The 23,584-nt window shown below is 34.5% G+C and overlaps 1 protein-coding gene across 2 annotated transcripts in view; it reads right to left on the bottom strand.

The window, feature by feature from the left end:
* Positions 1-23,584, bottom strand: part of BTAF1 (B-TFIID TATA-box binding protein associated factor 1) — a 74,567-nt gene that overhangs the window by 5,683 nt on the left and 45,300 nt on the right. For both annotated transcript variants that reach the window (XM_010974284.3, XM_031461383.2), the window contains 15 exons: positions 20,612-21,038; positions 19,467-19,657; positions 17,840-17,993; positions 17,304-17,413; positions 15,706-15,907; positions 14,572-14,720; positions 9,003-9,155; positions 8,652-8,773; positions 8,394-8,561; positions 6,776-6,853; positions 6,507-6,636; positions 5,244-5,385; positions 4,977-5,107; positions 3,237-3,362; positions 1,683-1,835 (listed from right to left, as the gene is read on the bottom strand). In XM_010974284.3, coding sequence (XP_010972586.1) covers positions 1,683-1,835; positions 3,237-3,362; positions 4,977-5,107; positions 5,244-5,385; positions 6,507-6,636; positions 6,776-6,853; positions 8,394-8,561; positions 8,652-8,773; positions 9,003-9,155; positions 14,572-14,720; positions 15,706-15,907; positions 17,304-17,413; positions 17,840-17,993; positions 19,467-19,657; positions 20,612-21,038 — 2,436 coding nt within the window. The remainder of the gene's footprint in view (positions 1-1,682; positions 1,836-3,236; positions 3,363-4,976; positions 5,108-5,243; positions 5,386-6,506; positions 6,637-6,775; positions 6,854-8,393; positions 8,562-8,651; positions 8,774-9,002; positions 9,156-14,571; positions 14,721-15,705; positions 15,908-17,303; positions 17,414-17,839; positions 17,994-19,466; positions 19,658-20,611; positions 21,039-23,584) is intronic.

Below are 23,584 nucleotides of genomic sequence, written 5' to 3'. Positions count from 1 at the left end.
AAAATTTTAGGCACTGAGTCTCTAATGAGCTCCCTGGTAGACACCACCAGTTATTCTCAATAAAATTTAAGCCAGAGTAACTACTCCTGGCTTATTATATTATATATATTACACCACAGTTTCTAAAAAAGCTTAGAGAAAGCTAAATCAATAACTAAAGTTCAGATTTTACAATAAGATCTTAATTTTTAAGGCTAGTTAGAACTAAAAGGTATTAACATTTACATTAACTTGAAATTAGTTCTTTCAATTTAACCTTTTACAATTTTAGAATTTTTCAAAATCCCATTTTTAAAAGTTATACCAAGAGTGACAAGGGCAAAATGGTAGAGTAGGCAGTTCTCAGAAAAATAAACTCAAATAGATCTACACTGACACACTATAATCAAACCACTGAAAAACAAAGACAAAAAGAGAATCTTGAAAGCAGTAAGAGAAAGGTGACTCGTCATGTAAAAGGGATCCTCAATGAAATTAACACCTGTTTTCTGATCAGAAACTACGGAGGACATCACTGAGGAAGTGAAAAGACAATATGGAGAATGGGGGAGGTATTTGCAAATCATGTATCTGATAAAAGCTTAACATCCAGAATACAAAGTCGTAAAACTCAACTAAAAGATAAATAATCCAATGAAACAATGGTCAAAGGATTAAACAGGCATTTCTCTAAAGAAGATACACAAATGTCCCAATAAGTACATGAAAAAACGTCATTAGGGACAGCAAACCAAATCAATGAGATACCACTTCACACCTACTAGGATGCCTATAATTAAAAAAAGGAGAGTGAGTGTTGGTGAGGATGTAGAGAAACTGGAACCCTGGCACCTAGCTGGTAAGAATGTAAACCATGCAGTCTCTGTGGAAACAGTTTGGCAGTTCCTGAAAAAGTGAAACCATAGAATTGCTATATGATCCAGCAATTCTACTCCTAGGTCTGTATCTAAAAGAACTGGTAAGAGGGACTCAAACAGATACTTCGAAGCCAATGTTCACTGCAGCATTGTTCACAATAGCCAAAAGGTGGAAACAACTCAATAGTCCATCAACACATGACCGGATAAACAAAATGTAATGGTGGTAATAATAATAATAATAATAATAATAATAATAATAATAATAATAATAATAATAATAATAATATAATAAATAGTAGTAGTAGTAGTAGTAGTAGTAGTAATGGAGGAATATTATTCAGCCATAAAAATGAATAAAATACTGATACATGCCACAACATGAATGAACCTTGAAAATAAGTGAAACAAGCCAGTCATAAAAGACAAATGATTCCATTTGCATGAAATATTTAGAACAGGCAAATTCATACAGACAGAGTAGATTAGAGGTTACCAGGGGTTGTGGAAAGGAGAATGGCAAGTTACTGCTTAAAAGGTACAGAGTTTCTAGTTGGGTGACAGGAAAATTTTGGAAATAAATAGTGGCGATGATTACATTACACTGTGAATGTAATTAATGCCACAGAAATGTACACTTAAAAATGGTTAAAATGGCATATTATATATATTTTACCACAATTTCTTAAAAAAGCTGTATAAAAAATTTAACAAAGCAAACTTTAAAATAAATGATAAACACATCAGTAATCTCTTAGAGAAGCAAATTTACTAGTGTTACAGATCAGGAATGTGCAACACACATCTAACACTTAAAAGACTTACTTGTTTCAAAGCCGAGAGTTTAGGGGCATGTTGAATATCATGAAGAGAAGAATTCTGAACTGCCAGTTTTTCAGTAGTACTCTTGAACTCTGGATGCTGAGGTGTTAAGACTAATGCTGGATGGTTGCACAGTTTACGTAAGTACTGTAATGCCTTTAAGAGGGAAAAGAGTATATACAAGTCTCCACATGCCAAGAACATTTTTCAGTATCGTTTTCTGTACTGCTCTGTCCATCTAGAATGCCTTTCTTCCTCTCCTCACTACTCCCACTCATTCTTCAAGAACCAGTTCAACTATCTCATCTGTGTTGTCCTTATCTGTGCTTCTTATGCAGTTTGTATTTATTTTTATGAGAGCATTTATAACATATAAGTTATACTGCTTATGTCTGTCACCCCACTAGACAATGGGCTTCTCATGACAGGAAAACTCTTATTTATTAGCTCCTATAGCTAACCCTATCCCACCCAAAGTGCCTGATAATGCTTATAGATGCTTCTGGAACTAGACATTATTTCCTGAAGAAGGGTTTCTTAAACTTCAGTAGGTATAAAAACTTCTTGAGGACCTTACAAATCTGTAAATCTCACCCCTCTACACAGTATTTTGATTCAGCAGGTCTGGAGGTGGAAAGGGAAAGGTGGAACTAAGGTGGTTTTAAGTGGTTGTGTTTGAGAATCAGAACCCTAAAGGGTCTCTTTTTCCTCTTCTGTGATTCAGCCATACCTTTTCTCTTTTGTCATTTACTTGGCTTATATTTGGGTCTCACCCTTGGCACAGATTTGTATTAGTAAGCTCCACTGGCAAGACTCAAGATTGACTGCTGGGCACTACGATAGAAACTGTGGACCCAGGTATAAGCCTTCAAACACCACCTTTTCCTTGTTCTAGCTTTTAAAATGCTACAGTATTTAATTTATTGGTGACAAGGGGTTTTGGAGGTTTTCTATGGTGGGATATTTCAAAAGGGAAAGAAAAAGTGAGTTGATACTTTCCATCTCTTTTTTTTCTAGAGCACATTTATCATGTGTCTCAGGACTTCTGTACTTTTTTGTATCCTCTGCCTGGAATCACTTCCTCCCACATATCTACGTGCCTCAGCCCTCCTTCAGATCTTTGCTCACGTCTCCTTCTCAGTGACATCCCTGAGCTTTCTATTGAAAACCACAACCTACCCTGACTCCTATACTATATAACTCCATACTTGCCTTTATTTTCTTCTACACGATATACGTTTTACTTACTCATTTTTCACCTCTACAAGGGAAGGGGTCTCTTTTGTCCACTGCTTTAATTAGATGTTCAAATATTTTTTGAACAAAAATATCTCTTTTAAAACGCTCCTTTTTGTGTAATATACAAACATATTGCATTCTGTACCTTTAATTTTAATATTAGTTATGAATATGAAAAAATGGTACTTTCACCTATTCAAGAATATACACAAAATATTGAAAAAATTAAATAAACCCATATTTCAGTGTTCCATGTAAAAACTGCTACACTGAAAAACATTCTTCAGCAACATTTAAAAAGTAGATTGTAGTCTATACCTGGAATACATGGCCTGTAGCTTTAAGCTTTGGTTTTTCAGTTTCTTCAGAAAGTGCAGCTGAAGAAACTGTTTCATCAACATCACACTTGGCACGAGACTTAGCAAAATCCTCATAGAGCTGAACCTGTAAAATTGCCCCCATGAAAGCAGTAAGTATATTTATTTTCAATTGTTCAAAACAACTAGCAAAGGACAATAAAATCAGTAATTTAGATCAGCTCTCATCAAGAAAATAAATTATGATACCTGTATTTCACTACTGATTACAAATCACTCACTGTATCCTTGTAAATTCTTTTTAAATTACATTTAGAAAGCAAGTGTAACACATTAAGTTTGGCTGCTAAAATATTAAAAAAAAAACTAGTCAAATAGTTCTAGACACCATTTTTCTACTCTGTTCAAGAAGATAAATATATTACCAATAAAAGAAAGCCTGAACCTTTACAAGTAAATGAGGAAATCCTCCTTAAATGAAGTTATATGGTCAAGACCCTAGAGGTATGTTTCAAAAGACCAAGTTTTTAAAAGGATGCCACTGCTACCAAAAAGGGGAACTCACACTGAGTTTAAAGGATTACCTTGGGTTCTGGGCCCCTGCCTTGTGTATACTAAAACAATGTGAAAGGGAAGAAAATCTAGAGTGCTTTCTAGAAGTCACAGAATAAAAACCTGTGGATGCTAAACAAAACCAAATGTCACTTCCCTCCCCAGGTCCTTTACTCCAGACTACTTCAATGTGTTTTATGCCATTGTCATAATACCACCACAGGCTTTTTTAAAAAAATCATCATCACAGGTTTTTTTTCTTTAAAAATTCTTCATCTCATTACCTTTAAAATTTTCCTTTCAAGAAATATTAATCCAATTTTTGCAAATGAGGACTGGAGGCTCAAAAAGGTGATGTAGATAATATAAATGATTAGAGCTTTTAGCATCTAGATTAGTGTCCTGTCCACTAAACTCAAGTTGTACAGATAAATACTAAGTCTATAAATATAACTGTCTATACACTGCAGGGGAAAGAAGCTAAGTTTTCAGGTATGTCTGTATGTCTTTTATTCATTTGAAATCATAGTAAACCAATTCTAATACTGAAACAGACTGATGTACACTAACCCAGAACACAAAGTAAACATTCAAACAGAAAATTCTGATCATAGGTCACATCTTAAGATCTAAGAGACAGTTTCTCCTTACAGAAAAAACTACACAAGGCAAGGCATACAATAAATTCATTTGATAATGATCTCTCTATACAAAATTAAAACTGTGCAGAAGCCAAAATTTACTTTGAAAATTTACTGTCAATATAATACTTTCCCTATTTGCAAAAATGGGGATTGACAATACCTATGATGCTGCTGTGAGGATATGACATAGGCAGATTTCTGGCCCTTATAAACAATGACTTACTTCTTTATCATTTTAAACTTGCAATTTTTAAAGTTAACTAGACATATAAGAAAGCAACTATAATACTGGATTTTGTCTTAATGCTGTATTCAAAATGCACATACCCAAATGTCTTATGTAAACATATCCAAACAGATGCATTTTGTTTTTATCTACACCTGTTTGAAAAATATTCCTAAAGTCTAGGGAAGTAGAAGGTAGATTATAGTGATAAAACCAAAGGTTAATGCCCTTTATTCAATACTTTTCTGACTTATTCAAAGCACTCTACTAATAAACATATACCACCAACAACCATAATCACCATCACCAGATTCCTAACCTGGAGAGGACTAAGAGTACAGTAATAGTCTTGAATAATTTTGGGTGGTAGATCCTGCAAAACATCTTCTTTCATTCTTCTCAAAAGAAATGGCAGGACTTGGCGGTGCAGTGCATCCATCGCGAGAACACCTGTTATTATTAACAGAATTTTATTCCATTTTATTGTGATTATGCTTATTAATTTCTTGATTAAAGGGCTTCAAAAAATTAGAAATAAACTACAATCACTTGCACAGAGTATATAATTCTATTGTTTTTTTCATACCTGCTTCTTGCTCTCGACTGGAGCTTCGAGCATCCCTACTTGCTAATATAGGTTTACCATATCGAGCAGCAAACTGGCGTTCAGTCCCCAAAAATCCTGGCATGAGGAAATCAAATAATGACCACAGTTCCAAAACGTTGTTCTGAATATAAGAAAGGAATATCAGTTATCTTGTGTACTAGGATTATTTCCTTACACTTAAAAATGGAACATTAATGAAAGCCCATTGTGATAACACAGATGAGACATATTATCGAAGTATGAGCCTATATTTTAATGTGTAAAAACCAGAGAAAATACTCTGGTGGAGGAAATTTTCAAGTCTCCTCTACCAGAATAAGCCTAGTCAGGAAAGTAAGAGAGCCTTTAAGCAAACAAAAAGAACCCCAAAAAACCTTTTGTTGTGAAAGCTATAATCTGTTTAAAAATACTGTGATGTTTCCATATAAAGAAAAACAAATTTTGATAAATCAAACCTAAAAAGTGATTTTTTCCCTTTTAAATCTACTTTTTCTTACTTCCATTACATTTTCAAATGTTTGTAATTACGTTATATCTTGTGGTTATTAAAATCCTACATGTTCACTTAACAGACAAAACCCTAATACTTGAGCAATCCATCCATCACCAAAAATTTAAAAGAAAAGTAACAAATACATAAAGAACCATTATCTTTTTTAAGAGTCAGAAGGAATCTCAGAGGTCACTTGGTGTTTACCCTCTCACTAACTGGAGGATAATGGAGGGTATCTTCCCATCCAAGTAGTATGATGGGAAGCTAGGTGTAAACATTTGCAACCTATTCCTCTGGAAGATAAGAGAATTTCTCAAAAGTATCTAAAGACATCTACATACTCGGCCATCTCTCCCTTCCTTTTCTAAGATAAACTTCTATACTCTCTTCCCTTCAACTGCTTCCTAACCTCAGGTGTTCACACCTCTACTATATGATGATTCACTTGTGAATCATCTCTAGCTTTTCACTGTTAAATCAGTGTGGAAGAGAGCGTGACTCATGTCTCCCATACTTTGGATGCAAGACTTCTATTTACATAGCCTAAAATTACATTTTAAATATGAGTTTTAAAACCTGGTTTGCTCCAGTACTGCTACATACCAAATGAAACATTATAAAAGCAAGATAATTACTGGAAATTATCATTCCCATAGACTAAAAAACCTCTTCTTCAACTCACTGTCAAATGTCAAATCTTCTCTCCACATGGCAAATACTAAAAAAAATAAAAATAAAAAAATAATTACCTGGATTGGTGTTCCAGAAAGAATAATCCTATAATTAGCAGTCAGTTGTTTTACTGCTTTTGACAATTTTGTTTTTCCATTTTTGATGACATGGCCTTCATCAAGAATACAGTAGTTAAATTTAATATTTCTAAGGAAGAATAAACAGAAAGTGTTACCATTTTTTACTATATGTCAGGAACAATATGAAGAGTGTTTGAGGCAGGAAAATATTAAGTCTCTTTGAATTTGGTACTAAGTTTTTCTAAAAAAATTTTTTAGATTCTTACCTGAAGAAATCTATGTCATTCCTCACAACATCATATGAAGCCACTATCAGATTGTGCCTTTTCACTTGATGTTGTAACCTGTATTTAATAATAAGATTAGAAAATGGGGAATCTGCAAAGTTTATAATACACTTTCAAAGGGGAAACCACAGCTACCATTGTATAAAGTGCTTTTAACCTGCCTACTAAGCCCAACATTCCCTCCTGCTCACTCTACATCCTCGACCCTGCTATCTGAAGGCCATTCTTCTTAAGACTTGGCCTTCTTGTCCTCAGTCTGATTAGAAAAGAGATGGGTACCTCACTCAAAATGTGGAGGACATTTTAACTTTATTTGCCAATACCTCTTCCTTGGAGGCACTATTCCTTTGCCATAGCATGTTGTGCTGGGGGGGAGTGCAGGAGTTATCAGTCACGTCCCCATAATCACCAAAGAGATGAAGCATTCGAATCAGGTTAAGCCATTTACAATATTTCATCCCCTGACCATAAAGGCTGGTTTGGGGGCATGACCCAGTCAAGACCAGTCATCTCCAGTACTGACAGTCATGATGGGAGAGAGATCTGTTTACTGTAGTTGCCAAGCTAGGAGAATATATGCCTAGGACTGCCCATGGTCATCTTATCCACCAACATTAGACTAAAATCCAATAGAGACCAACAGAACAAGCTGTACATGGGGAGGAAGAGCAAATTAGATGTACCTGAAGCAAGAATTCACCCCATGAGATGTTCAGTTTAATCAATGAATTTCCTGTTGGCTTAAGCTAGTCTGAGCAGAGTTTCCACCGTTTGTAAATGGATGAATTCTTCTACAGTAAATTCTCTAAGAGTGCAAGCTATTGAGCTGCCTGTGTTCAAATCCTCATTCTGCCCCGTTAGTTAGCTAAGTGACCTTGAAAACAGGCTCCATGTCTTAGACGCCTCATCTGCAAATTGGGAACAATACTAGTGCCCATACATCATAAGGTAATTATGAGAATAATTTACATTTATGTAAAACTACTAAGAATAATGCCTGACCAATAAGTGCTCAATGTATGCTAGCTGTTGTTAACACAAGGGAAGTAAGTCTATGGACTAATCAGCAATCTGACTATCCAAGCGTTAAAAGATGAAACGGAATCAATGAGATTCCACTCTTCAACATTTGTATTTAGGAACGTAAGAGACATACTAGTTAACAGAAAAAGGGTAAAGCTAGTAGAAGTCTAGTGCTTCTATACTATCAGGGTAGCTAGAGCAGCCATTATGGACCAAAAGCCCTTTTGGGGACACGGAAGGACGAGGGAGCTCTTAGGGAAAGAGATACAACAGAAGCAGCGAGGAGATGCTATGATCACAAGACTCCACAGAAGGCCACAGACAATGACTTTGATTCCTGATAGTTTCCTAGCTCCAAAACATAGAAAGCCCAAATGATTTTTTAACAATGGCTAAAGTCCTTGAATCGGATGGGTCTCACTGATTATATCTTTATTATATTCACTCACCTTTCTTAAATAAGTTTCTATGTCTGACAACGAAAAAAGCTAACTAAAATTCATTTTTAATAAATTTTATCCTACCAACTACTTAAAGCAAAAGATTAAACATTTTTTGGTTGTACAGTTCTTACCTTATTCTTTCAGTGGGAGGCCCAGTATAATGCAACGGATTGAGATACTCTCTGGAGCAAAATTTACCTACTTCATCCACCCAATGACCTGTTAATGTTGGCGGACAAACCACCAAGGAAGGAAGTGGCATACATTCTGCCAGTTTTGATCTTGCATATTCCTGGGCCCTTTACAACAGCAAAGTACAATAAATTAACCAGCTTGTTTACATTTCTCAGCATCTTAAAGCCTTCTTTTAAAACAGCTTTTAAAATTACCTGTGACAATGATCTCCTGCTAGAATGCAGATGGACTGTAAAGTTTTTCCTAAACCCATGTCATCACACAGAATTCCATGAAGCTTATACTTATTAAGAAATGCTAACCAGTTCACACCATCCTGAAAGGTTGGAAGAAAGAAAAATGATATGTGTGAACAGATCATAAATTTTTTCTTGTAAAGAACATGTTTGCACAGACCAAAAATCCGTATTTTTACAGGCAGAGACACCAAATGGGTGTAAGACACTAAACACAAGAATTTACTAAATAAATTTTTTAAACTCTTCAAGGTACATTTGAAGAGAATAGTCACTATTAATATTTAAAAGATAAGTATGAAACTTTACCTGCTGATATTTTCTGAGTTCAGCATTGATTGGCACTGGAATTTTGTAGTTTTCTAATTTTTTCCCATCTAGCAATTGCTCCAAAAAGTGTCGCTCCTTGGCTTTCAATTGGATTAATTCTTCTGACATATTTGGAGGGTCTGGAATGCCTGCCTAAAATTATTGTTTAAAGTGTATGAAAACTTTGCTATGATTTATTAATTTTCCCATCCTCAGGTAATGAAATCATTTCAAGTCTTACCAAATATAAACAGAGATAATACAATATTGTATATCAGCTATACCTCAATTAAAAAAATACTTGATAAAAATACATACATATAAATGCAAAAAAGCAATTCAAAAAATATGATTTTAAAGACTCATTTTGAAGATTTTAAAGAGAAATAATTAAGAATTTGACAGGTATTAAAAGTGCTATAATGAGACTAATAAATGAACACATATAAGGTAATTTAAAGAACACAGCAACAACTTAATTTTTCCCACACCATGCATTACTTGACAAACAGGCAAATAACGCTGTTAGCTTATTTTAAGTGAAATGCTGTTATTGGAGCGTCTTAACTTTAGTGTTATGATACACCATAATTTGGTTCTCAAAACGTGATTTGCAGACCCCTTGGGATCCCTATCTTTTCAAATGGGTCACTGACATCAAAACTATTTCATAATAAAAGAAAAATATTGTTTGTTTTTTTCACCATGATAATGTGTTGACACGTGCTCTGATGTGCAACAGTAATGGTGGGCAAAACTGCTTGTGCCAAAGAAGGAAGGCAATGGCCTCAACTGTACGAGTAATCACTGTACTCATAGCCATGCATCAGCATTTTTTTAAAGCTAGTTTCACTTAAGAGTGTCCTTGAATCAGTAAAAATAATTTGATTAAACCTCAGCCTTTTAACAGCACATCTTTTTAACATTCTCTGCAACAAAATATAAAGTACACATAAAGCATTTTTGTTGCATATCACAAATGTGAAAGTATAATATGCTGAGGAAAAGCACTTCGCAAGGCTGTTTATAATTGTGAGCTGACCTAGCCATTTTTTATAGAAAAACATTATACTTGAATGGACTGACAAACTGGTTATTCTGACTTGGGTTATTTGGCTGACATTTTCTCAGAAATAAATTTGTCACTTCAAGGAAAATAACTGACATAACGCATTGCCGATGATGATCAAGCTTTCAAGGGAAACTTACTAGCACTGCACGTGCTTCCCAATATTAAATAATTTTCTGTTGGTGATATTAATGAGTCTGATTTTTTGCTATTGTATGATGAAATGTTTCAACCCTTAAAAGACTTGTATAACTTAGTGAACGAATATTTTCAAATGACCAATGCATGTTACAAAACATGTACCAGTAAAAGACCTATTCAGAAGTATAAGATAAACCACTTTAATGTAAGAGATTTATACATTTATCGATAGGACTTCAGATTCAAACAAGCTTTCTCTTCTTGAGTTTTGACATGTTATCAGACAAAAGAATATCCACAATTATTTGAAAAGGTTGTCAATATACTGTTTGCTTTTCCAACTACCTACATCTATGAGGCTGGACTTCCTTCCTGTACCTCAACTGAAGGAACATGTTGCAAGAGACTAAATGCCCAAGCAAAGAAACCAGCTATTTACTGTTAGGCCAGGCATAAAAGAGCTTAAAAAATAGTTTTCATTAAAAAAATGCTACCTGTGGTAACATCTATGGGTTTATTATTTAAATGAATTAATAAATCTTTTTACATTTCTCAGTTTTAATTTCTATTATAGAAAATATGATAAACAAAAGCACAATGGGGTCCTCAATTCTTAGGAGTGCAAAGAGGTCCAGAGCCAAAAAATTTGAGAACTATTGCCCTATAATTAAGAAATGTAAAGTTAAAGTTAAAAAATGTAAAATCCTGAGAATTTCAATTAAATTCTACTAAAATATATGTTTCTTATAATACCAGAAAAGAGTATCAGGAGTGAAGTGTGTAAACTGAGTCTTAAAAATGACTGCATGTTATACTTTCAGAAGTTCTTGTAATTAATGACATTACCTAGTAAGATAGAAACCAGCATTTTAACACATCTAATATTGTAATGATAATCATCAAAATGAGGCCTTTCTGCACAGTGCTTTACAAGAAGTAACAAATCTTCTAACACTTATCCTCATGGACTTTTTAATAAATGACAACCAGATATAAGGCAATACAATAAGGTACATTTCTGAACAATGATTAGGACTCATAAATATTATTCAGGGCCCTTCCTGTGAGAATCTTCCTCAGTCCAATTCCTATGAAATCAGCAAGAGTTACTAATAGGGCAGGGAATTAAAACTTCTGTCAAAATCACTGGTTGATATTCCCTGAATCCTTAACAGTAAATATTTCAGAAAAGTACATGATTCTTCCTATGTAGATATAACAGAGCAAATCAAGATAAAGTAGAACAGGAATGAACCTGCATGACATTCTTCCTTCTACTGTTACGTCTTCAAACTCACAGCATCTGATCTGCTATTAATCCAATCCAGCACGTGTCGGTTTTTTTAGACATCTATTTACTCTATTTACAGCTTTTTTTTTTTTGAGGGGGGCGGTTATTAGGTTTTTATTTATTTTTAGAGGAGGTTCTGGGGATTGAACCCAGGACCTCATGCATGCTAAGCGTGTGCGCTACCACGTGAGCTATATATATACCCTCCCCTTCGATACATTGTGTTTTTAATTGTAATGACATTTTCCATTTCAAGAAGTTCAATTTGGGATGTTCTCATAGCTTCCATTTTGCTCATTATACTCATGCTTTCCTCTGCCTTCCTGAACGTGTATTTTACCGTCCTTGTGTACTAATTCTATTTTCTGGGTCATTTCAGGGTCTGTTTCTATTGGCTGAACTTTCTTCTGGTTACTGGACATATTTTCATACCTGTAAATTTTTTGATGGGTGTTAAACGTCCTAAGTTTTATGTTGTTGGATGTTGGAGTATTAGGGGCTAAATATTTTATGGTTTTTTTCTGGGGTGTAGTTAAGTTACCTGAAACCAATTTGATCCTTTTAAGGCTTGCTTCTAAGCTTTAAGTGGGTTCAAATCAACCTTTTGTCAAGGGCTAATTTGGCCCCACTACTCAGGCAGTGTACTTCTAAGGACTGTATAGTAGGTCTACATGCCCTGTATGGTAAGTCCTTTGACTCATCTTAGTGGCAATACAGACTATTCTTAATCCTGTGTGAGCTCTGGGAATTGTTCTGCCTACTCCTTTCTATGACTTTCTCCCCAGGCTCAAACATAAATTTTCATACATATGCCCAGATGAACACTCAGCCTTTGTGTGCACCTCTGAAGCTTCCTCTCAGGCACTCTACCTTGCACTCTACCCATCTTGTCACCGCACTCTCACTCTCCTAACCTCTGTTTAGGTTTTGCTTCCCTGTCCTATGGTCTGGAAACTCACTCCAGGAAGTAACCTAGGGTGCTTCATTTGATTCCCTTCTCTCATGAATCATTATCCTGTGCTACCTGTTGTTCAGCGTCTGAAAACCACTGTTTGATCCATCTTGTCTGGTTTTCTAGTTAAGGTGGGAGGACAAATCTGTTTTTCTATCATGGCTGGAAGCAAAACATGCATCATATCCTTGTAATTTTTCACATCTATCAAAGGGAACCTCACTACTCTTTTCTCAGACTCTAAAGTCCAAAATCTCTTTTCTTTGCCAATCTGCTCTCTCTTAAAACAAAAAAAAGTAGTTTAGACCCTTTATCACCTCACAGTGGATCTGGTTTCTGTTTAGGGGTACTTCCATTCTAATCCACAAAGAGCTATCAAATTGATTTTCCTAAAACATGGCTTTCAGCTATTAGATTAATTTTCCTAAAACACTGCTTTCATCACCTACTCCTTTGCTCAAAAAACACACAATGGTTTCCCATCACTCATTGGTTCCAAAGCTTGGAAAGACCAAGGAGACTAATTATAACCAATTTAGTTTACAGATAAGATGATGCAAGGCCCAAGAGTTAAAGGATATGAATAAGAGCTATAAGGCAGAGGCTAGAAATAGTTCAGGAAATGACACTTGGGTATTTCAATACAGTAGTCTAGTATGTTTTTTGGTCACGCTGGTTACTTTAACACCTTTTATTGTGGAATAAACATTCATGCAGAGAAATATATAAACAAATTATAATTTAATAAATTATAAAACAAACACCTTTGTAACCATTGCCAGATCAAGATCAACAGCTGTGCCATCATCCTAGAAGATCCCATATGCTTCCCCAGTGATAATCCACTCTCCTTTCCTCAAGATGAAATCATTTTACTGACTTTCATGGCAATTTCTTTCTTGCCTTTCTTTATGCCTTTATCACCTAAGTAAGCATCCCATGTACTGTTGCCTATTTTTGAGCTTCATAAAAATGGAATCTTATGTTAAGGATTTGCTAATATTGTATGTGTCTGTACTTTGTTCATTCTTATTGCAGTATAATAATCCACAGTTAACCTATCTATACTCTACAGATAATGAATATTTGAGTGGTTTTAGACTATTATAAGTAATGCTAATAATAGATATTCTTGAAGATGTATCTTCGATATATATGAATTTCTCTAGGATATATGCCTAGGATGGATTTGCTAGGTCACTGGGATGGGAGTCTTCAACTTTACTAGATAGAGCCAAATTTTTTTTTTTCAAAGAGGCTATGCAACCATGCTCAAATTTTGCTGGTAGAAATGTAAAATGATAGTTACTCTGGAAACAGTTTGGCAGTTTGTAACAGAGTTAAACATCATATTACCCAGTAATTCCATTCCTAGATAGCGAAATAAAAGCATATATCCACACAAAGACTTTTTATAAGTGCATGTTGATTGTAGCATTACTCTTAATTACCAAAAGCTGGTAGCAATCTAAATGTCCATCAGCTGATAAATGGATAAACAAAATGTGGTATGTCCATACAACAGAGTAATTTTTGGCCATAAAAAGGAAGTATTGATACATACTACAATACAGATGAACTTCTTGCTGATTTCCTGAATTACAAAAATCCCATAAAAGTATATTAAGTGGCTTAGTGGTAGGGTCCTGGCTCTTCTTTTACTTCAAGCCACTTGTTTTCCTGCATTGGCCACATACAGTTATTTCTGCCCCATGAATATACTCCAGAACTCTCCAACTTTAACCTTCTAGTCTGCTTTCTCCAGAAACTAATAGACTTCTGTTTGCTTTTTACACTTTCAATTACCATCTCTCAAATGTACCTTTCATGTAAACTTCAGAACAGAATCTTTACCTAAATGTTACCAGGGATACTTAGGAACAATTCCATTTCTAGAAATAGCATCAATAAATTATCATTCTTTTAGGAACCACAATTTTATTTAAAAACACTGTTAAAAAAAAAATCACTCACTGCAGCATAAAATTCTTAATGCTTATAACGTAAATATATTCAAAAATTTTTTTTAAACCTGATATGTTCTTTAAAAAGGATTATAATTATCATGAAGTTACAGAAAACATTGAGTCCATAAACCAAGTTATCTTCAACTTACCTCAAGTGGCATGAGTCTAATTAGTGTTGCAAAGCACTGCGTAGCCATGAATCTTACACTGTCTGTCTGATCGCTCATTCTTCCTAGAACAGGCACAACTAAAAGGACAATATATGGAACAATACCAACATCCAGTTGTTCCATTACACCTGAGTAAGTTATTAAGGAAATTTCCAATTGGTTCTGAGGTAGATGCTTTCACAAACTGAATCACCAAGACTCTAACTTTTAAAACGGTTCCTCATTTTCTCATCTGTATTATGAGGGGATAGACCAACTGTCCTTTAAGGCCTATGGTTCAATTGTAACAGCATTTGCACACTGTTGCTCCTTTGTAAACATTATGTAACTTTCCCATGATAAAGAATATAGAATTATGTTTTTCATCTAAGAAAGGCTGGAGGAAGCTTTACTAATAAGATTTTTTTCATAGAGAAAGTTTCTGGAATTCTCATACCAAAATAGTTACACTGTAAGCAAGGGAGCACAATTCAGTGTCACTCAAGATTAATTCCAAATTCCCCACCAGGATCTTAACAATCACAAACTGGACACAGCAGGCCCAGTCAGTTCAGTCCTTGTGCCATCTTCATCATTTCTGAACCTGAGTTTCTACTAATTTGGTCTGCGTCTATCTTGCTCTTAGAAATATCTTTCAAGTATTTTGAGTTAAAGATTGTCAGTGGATGCCATTCCCTTGGTAAAAAGCTTGCCTATATATTTCTAGTTACTTAATTTAGTCATTCCCCCCCAAGTAATGAACAAAGTGAACATAACATGTTTATAAGGACTACCTACATAGTATCTGATTAATATTAATAAAACACTGATAATAAGCCAAATAAATAGAACAGTTACTAGATAAATACACAGTTCATGAAGTACATAAAATTATCTTTACCTGTAAAAAGATCTTACTTTCTGTGTAAAATTTTCATAATAACATGTAAATATATTTGTAATATACTTATAATGTAACATAAACATACTTTAAAATAAATGTTAAAAAGTGGTTTTCTTTTTGGAACAAGGCAGGTTATTTATGTGCATATCTGATTAAATAAATTTTATTTCAGTCATTCTTAAATAAAATGAATATAATTCTGAACAGTTTGTCAAAATAAAAAAGGATACAGGCAAGTGCTTCAATTGCACCCTCTTGTTTGATATTGTCATCAATTGCTCCTAGCCATGGAAGAACCTTCTCCAAAAAAATATTCATTGTTTCCATGGTAGCTATTTTGCTCATGACCCCCACACAACGAGCAGCCATGTGCCTCACTGCAGTGCTGGGGTACTGAAGGCACATATAAAGATGAGGCAAATGCTGTACCAACTGAAAACAAAAAGTTTAAGACAATGAGAATATTCATTAGGGAATCTACTGTTTAAAACATAACTTTAATAGCCCGTACTCAGAGGTTCTCAATATTCTAAGTGACTCTACATCCAAGAATATCTCCAGTTACCCAAAACATTATTGTCAAAACATCCTCAATAAAAATTGAATCTAAATCTAAGCTAACTTATTATAACTCTTTTAAAAAGAAAAGAAAGGTGCATAACTTCTCCCCTGTTCAAATCCTTAGGCATCAGGGAACACTCAAATTCTTTCCAAAATCAAAGGCACTTACAGGATTCTCCTACTGAGGCTGGGGAAATGACCCCATATATCATCAGCCCCCTTCAAATTTGGTAACACTGGCTTAGGTTTAGGTACATACTTTTTATTCACTGGGTTGAGTGATCCTGATTTTGTTGTAGGCACCAAACTTTGGTAGGTATTTTCCATTTTAACTTCCTGACTTAACATAGGCAGTATGACCACAAGAGCAAGACATCCTGTTATTAAATGTCTGCTACATGGAAGCCAGAGTTAATGCTGATGAGAGCCAGGTACTTGTTCAACAGACTAGTCTTACAGCTTAGCTGAATGCATGCTATTGCTCATGGAGGGTGAGCATATATGGATGGATTATGCCCTTCTTTACTAATGATTAATCAGTGAAATTTTAAAGTAAAAGAATATGCTTTATTACTGTGTAAACAGAAAGTTCACTCTCCTCTACTCTCTCCTAGATTCTCTCTCTTATATTACATATGAACAGAACTGGAGCTAGCACCCTTCAGTGTTATAAAACTGCAGAGAGCTTCCTACTGCAGTTATATGGAAATAATACTTTCTTCTATGGGAAAAACAGACAGTTAATTCTCTAGTCTGTGTTCCTCCTCCCTCTGTTCCAACTTTTTGGTAAGAAATATTTCACTAGTCAAAAACAAACCAGTGTTCTATCTTTGCCACTGACTAGTTTGATCTCAGGTAGTAACTTCCTTCTACCATTACACTTATCTTGGGAAGAAGTTTTATTATCTGTGCTCTTCCTTTCCTGTAACTATATTATTAAAATAGTACAGAGGAACAGGGACGCAGTCTTCTTTCCTGTTTATACCTGGCTTTCGTGCCATCAGAGCCCTGTCTCCACTGCCCGTATTCTAAGCTCCCAGGGTGGGTTTTATATCCTTCATGTACCCAGTTCTGCCTCAAAGCCTGTGAGAACTGTTCTGTCAGGGAAGAAGTAATCTAGTAATAGCATATAAAAGAAAATGCAATTACTAGAGATTACATCAAAGTTGCATTTTTCAAGCCTTACGACTTTCTAAAGACTTATTTAAAAAAAAAAACAAACGACTTATTTTACTAGAAAAAAATTACACTTGCATTAGTTAGTTACCAAGGGATGAAGCTCAGAATCCATTGACACTGCTGCTGTTTCAAAAACTTGCAGAGAATTCACCAATTCTTGGGCAGAGCCATCTCCCTTTTCCAGGAGGGACTTTCCATCTATTAAAATACATTGATTTAAGTGCGTATCACCTTGCAAATAATTTTTCAAGATCTAGAGCCCACAAAAAGTTTTAGCACTTCCCCAGCTACCATGGGAGAGTCTACTTTGCTTTATAATGTAAAATGAAATGCCATGCCCTTAATTTAAATGCTAAGGTACTACACTTAAAGCAACTAAAGTTTAAATAATGATCCACTTCAAATATCTCTTTCTAATATGTAACAGAAAAAAGGAAAAGGAAAAAAAGTATATGAATTGACATAAAAATAAATTAAAATGAATGAGTTTACCAACCTTCAATTTAAAAACTTACCAGCTGGTCTGGAATAGAAAGGTATAGGCACTGTTATTTTATAAGGATGTATGTAATGGATATACAGTGAAATCTGTTAAAAACTCAACTAAGAAAACTATGTACACACCAAAATTATTTATGTCGATTGTACTCCTCAATGGACCAACCATAGCATCCCAGAGATGTGGCAACTTCACTGCCATTTCACCACCAAAATGCTTCACTATAGTTGTCAAGGCAAATTCAGCTCCTCTCCTTTGTACCAGGTAAGGCTTCTGGGCCTAAAATCAAATGTTAGTTGAAAACAGAATTTCAGAAAAAAGTATAATGCGTTTGAAATATTATCAAGAGAATTTGAAAGTCACCTAAGAATTCACAGTGTGACAATTAACTAATTAAGCAATTACTGGACATATTTATCACAATTATAAACATTTCTCAATAATTACATTTACATGGCATAAAATTCCAAACTAGATTTTTACATCCAAAGCAAAATACTTTTTTGGGGTTGGAGATAAGGAATAGAATATGTGCTGTTTCTAAAGACAGTCCTAAGTGACATGTTTTTCCTTCTTCTCTCTACCCCAAAGAAACTTAGCAGGCAGAGAGTAGAGAGTTAAAATGATCCGCCCTTATTTACATTTGATTAAGAGATAGAATATGAGCATCTGTTTAATCTAACCACTGGATTAATAACCTCTTACATAGCAATTTTATAATAATTAAATACAAAAAAACTGTCCCCTCAGAAAGATACCTATATATTTTAAAAATTATTTTTAGGTGAAGGGAGAACTGTGCAAACCATGCAAGTATAAATATTAAAACCACAGTAAATTTTTTATTAAAATTATTATGGAAAGAACGTAATTAATAAGTTTTCACATTCATAGAATACTTTAAAAGGACTATAGACAACTAAGATTTTGATTAAAAAAAGAAACTTAAGATAGGCCTATATTTTATAGAACTATATAGAACATGTCTTTTATTTAGCATTGATAATTTATTGCTGAACTCAGGTAAATTTCTATGTCTTGCTACCTAAAGCAGTCATTCCATGGTGAATGTGCCTGTAAGATTTTCAAAAACAACACTTTTTAAAATTGTCTTTAAAGAAGACTGTACTGTAGAACAAGTAGACCAATAAAACAGAATAGAAAGCCCAAGGAGATCCTGACACACATGAAACATGATACTTAACAGAGGTGCCATTATAAAACAGGAGGAAAAGATTCGACAGTTAGGTACCTGGTTGTTTATATGGGCAAATAAATTTAGATCCCTGCCTCGCATCACAGAGTTAATAAATTCCAAGTTGACTAAAAGTCAGGTAAGTAACAATTTAGTTGATACTTGTAATCTTATCCTCTGAATATCAACAGTAATTTCTGACATTGACAGGGCTGAGAAAAGTTAGCTTTGGCTGTTATTTAACATCTCTGTAGTCACTATTACAGGAGTGAATTAGTTTATATTTATGAATGACTTATGTAACCACTATTGAGAGAATTTCTTGCCTAGGAAGATATTCAACGTTAAGCTGGTAAAAATAGTAAGAGGTACGAAAAACTTGAAGTTTGCAGTTTTTTTGGATCATGTTGCTGGAGTACCCCAGAAAGTTACTGGTCCCAGTTCTTTCACTTAAAAATATAAAATACAATTCAATAAGCTGATAACGACAAATGTAGCTAACAATCTGTAAGATATTTGTTTAAAAATCAGAGTATTCAAAGAAAAGAATCATTTACCTCATCAAGTTCAACAAGGATATTTCCACTACCTCCTGCAGGAAGATCTGCTATTTGAGCTTTCACTGCTTTGGGGGTAGGACCTCGCCTACTTGTGATAGCAAAAGCAGCTTTCTGATGCCTATAGAGTGTAATTATACCCCTGTGCTTGGTGACAGTATGATGCATTCCATCTTTTTCGGAGTTAGACCCTATTAAGGAAAAAAGTTTAATAACCTTTAAAGCATGATGTAGGTGACCAAATGCTTCCCGCTCCAAAAGAGATACAACACATTTTAAAACTGTCTTTCAAGCTTCAATTTTTATAGCCAATGATATTTTCTTAAGACAAAGAAAAGTTAGTAATTAAATATTAAGTTAAAAGTTTTGGTATTTGTATAGGACCATACTTAATACAATCAAAGGTGCAGAAATCATGTTAACAAGAAGAAATATCACATGTAAGAATGACTATGGCTTCAGTTAAAGTACATTAATTCTTTAAAAATATGGATGATTGTTTCCAGGAATAAAGAGAAAGATTAAAAAAAAAATACTGTAAGTTCTCTCTAAAAAAATGTCCACAGTCATGAAAAATTTAGAAACATCAACTGTTAATAAAATATTGCTGCCTCACATAGCTCTTGGGTAGAGGGTTGGGGGAAATTTAAGACTAAAGCATGTGAAGAAACATTGGTCCTTGAGACCAGCCTACAAAGAGCAGTTATTTTCCATAGAAATTTTCCGGATAAAAACAGGGAAGTTGTTTAAGCATTGTTTTCTAAAGGTAATAGAGTCCACTTATCTCATGAGACGTGTACTACAAAAACCAGAGTGTTAACAGGAAGAACTTTCATTCACCAATTGATACACAAGTTTTCTAGCTCAGTTAACAGTAAACTCTATAATAATGGTCTTGAAAGAGAAGTTAAGGGTTAAAGCCTGTCTCATAGATTTCAGTCATCTTACATGTATCAGGTCTTTTACGAAGAGCTTATTTGGATTTAGAGTTGTAATTTTATTAGTAATATGTGCAAATTCTCTCAAAATGGGAAAAAGCTCCAACATACACTGGATTTGTGTTTAATTATACCCATAAATAAATAAGAACAAATTTAAACACTTAATTCTTCCTCTACCCCAAATGAAGGTTTAGATATATATACCTTTAGAATTTTCCTGGCCACTTTGTGTTGGTACCGGACATGTGACAGAAGGAGTTAGATATGGGTCCACACAAAGTGAGCTACAGAGGTTTTTAATAATTTTTGAATTGGGACAGGGCGTCCTTGTTGTACACTGCTGAAGTAGTTTGGCTATGCACTGAGCTGCATAGTTTTGCACTAGTGTATTCTCTTCTTTTTTAATTGTCTCCATTAATGGTTTTATAATAGGATTTAATTTCTCCGGAAGTTGCTGCAAGCTCACAACTGCACATGCAGCGAAGGTATGCACTCTCAACTGCAACACTTGCCACTCCTGGTTGGTCTCTGTAACTGTCATTTGGACCTGCTGTCGTTTACTATCTAACTGCTGTAACACTTGAGGATTTAAATCGAAAGATGATGTGACTTCATTAAAAACAGTAGTGACCTATTAAAAAAGAGAAATCAAAAATCATTAATGACATCAACCCCAAACAGCCTATAAACTCCTAAAGGGCAGAAAGGAAGCTTTTTGTTTCAATTTCAAGTTTCACATTATCTAGTACTATTTTACTATTTGTTAACTAAATAAATGTCTATAAACCTTTCAAATAAACTTTAATCTGACTTAATTTAACATTAGTATTATATTCTTTAAGAAAGAGACAGTCTCTTGAGAAGCACAAAGTTACCTGCAGTTTAAATATATATAATAAATTTCAGTGAAAATCACATTCAATACCCAAATAGTACTTTGGTGAAATGAGAAACCTGCAAGCAAATATAAACTAACTGCTAAATAAAAATGGTGCAATAGTCATTAATTCTTTAATTACCAAGAACCACCTAAAGCTTTAAGATTATATAGCTTTATATAGATTATGACATCAGACAACTTTACAGGGCCCATTAAAAGACTGTTCAGTACATCTTTTTTAACAACTTTATGAGATGTAATTCACGTACAGTACATCATTTCGAGTATACAATTCAATGATTTTTTATTACATTTACAGAGTGTTACAACCATGACCACAATTTTGGAACATTTTCATCATCCCCAAAATAAAACTCAATACCTATTAGCAATCTTCCCTCATTTCCTCCCAGCCCTATGTATCTATTTATTTACTTTGTACCTTTACAGATTTGCCTATTCTGGACATTTCATATGGATGGACTAAAATACTGTATAATCGTCTGTGACTAGATTCTTTCAATTAGCATAATTCTTTCAAGGTTCATTGATGTTGTAGCATGTATAATTACTTCACTCCTTTTTCTGTCAAACAATATCCCACTCAATGGATATACTATATTTATCCATTCATTACTTGATGAATGGTTGTTTCCACCTTTTAGTTATTATAAATAATGCTGCTATGAACATTTTACATACAAGTTTTTCTGTGCACACATTTTTAAAAATTACCATCTAAAGACAGTGTGATGGCTAACATAACAAAAATAGTCTTGTTTTATAGGTAACTGCAATCATAAAGAGGCTCCATAAATAGATCCAATCTGATCAATGTTGGTCAGAAAAGCCTGTAACACTGAAGAACCTAACTTTTTCTTAAAATGAAGAACCAATTTTTTAGACTTAGAAATGATCAATTCCTAAGTCTCATGGACAAGAATGATAATGCTAGCTTCTTATTACTAAAAACAGAACAGGCACACAAATAAGATCATCTTTTGTCATTATAAAATGCCAAAGACTTTATATTGAGCTATATCTGCTTGACCTTGATCTGCTTACTGCAAAGGAACACAATCACTTCTAGCTTATACTCTCCACTTTGCCTTGTCTGTTTTATGTATTCAAGTTCTGCATAAGATTATCTGAAATAGGGTTTCACTACTAAAAGTTTAAAAACACTGTCCTAAATAAACTATGCTTCTGTCAATTTTCAGTGATTCTAGGCAGCTTAGGAAAAGCTTTTCAATTACCCCAAATTCATTTATTCAACAAATATTTATTGAGTAATACTACAAGATGAGGAAAACCAATGTCTTTATACACTCAAAAAATGCAGAGGCTACTGTGGGAGATAGGTATGTAAGTAAACAAGACAGTGTAACATATAACTGAGGTAAGTGCACGCTGCTGTGGTAGCATATGGGTAGCTTAACTCTTCTTAGGTGACATAATCAATGAAGGCTTGCCAGAGGAGGTTAAAACTTACGCTGGGTTTTTAAAGAACAGGTTGTTAAGTCTGGAGTTATGGGGACATCTTGGTAAACAGAGTGAGGGAGGAAGGGAAAAGCAGGGCATCAACCAAGGAACTGAAAACAGCTTATCATGGCCTGAGCACAGGATGCAGATGAAGGATTGTCAAGAGATGATCCTGGGGTGAGCATAGAGGGCTGGGGGTAGGAAATTTCTGGCAAAAGAAAGAGGAACTCAGACACTGAAGTGAGAATGAATCAAGTATAGAAAGTGGGCGAGGGTGGTGTACTTCTGCAAAAGGAAAGCTAACTAGGGTTAGGTGGATGAAATTTGAGAAATAATTAGGAGAAAAGAGACGGGGAATTTAGATAAGGTGTTGAAAGTAAGAAAGCAAGAACTAAAATCAAGGAAAAAGAAAATGTTTTTAAGCACGGGAGGGATTGTTTCGAGTTGGTTCTACAGAACTTTTTACTAGTCTGGCACAAAAAGCAGGATGAAGTGAACCAGAGACTGCCTGGAGCCTTGGAGATGAGTCAGGACCTAGTCATAAAGTACTAAGGCCTTCGGGTTGTGGTGACGAAAACAGAGAAAGGATAAACATGTGGAACTTTCTGAAGGAAATGTTAGAGATTTGAGATTGTGGATAAAAAGGGCTATTTCCTGTTAAAAAATAAATTCTGGTTTTGGTTGTGTTAAGTTTAAAGTGACTGTGAGATACATATCCAAGCAAAAATGCCTAACTGAAGAACATAAAAGATCAAGAAAAGACAGTACAGCACATGGGTAAGAACTAAAGAGTAAGAATGTGATAGACAAAGGAA

Source organism: Camelus dromedarius, chromosome 8, assembly GCF_036321535.1.
Source record: "Camelus dromedarius isolate mCamDro1 chromosome 8, mCamDro1.pat, whole genome shotgun sequence".
Classification (NCBI taxonomy): domain Eukaryota; kingdom Metazoa; phylum Chordata; class Mammalia; order Artiodactyla; family Camelidae; genus Camelus; species Camelus dromedarius.
This window is presented reverse-complemented; position numbering and strand designations above follow the sequence as displayed.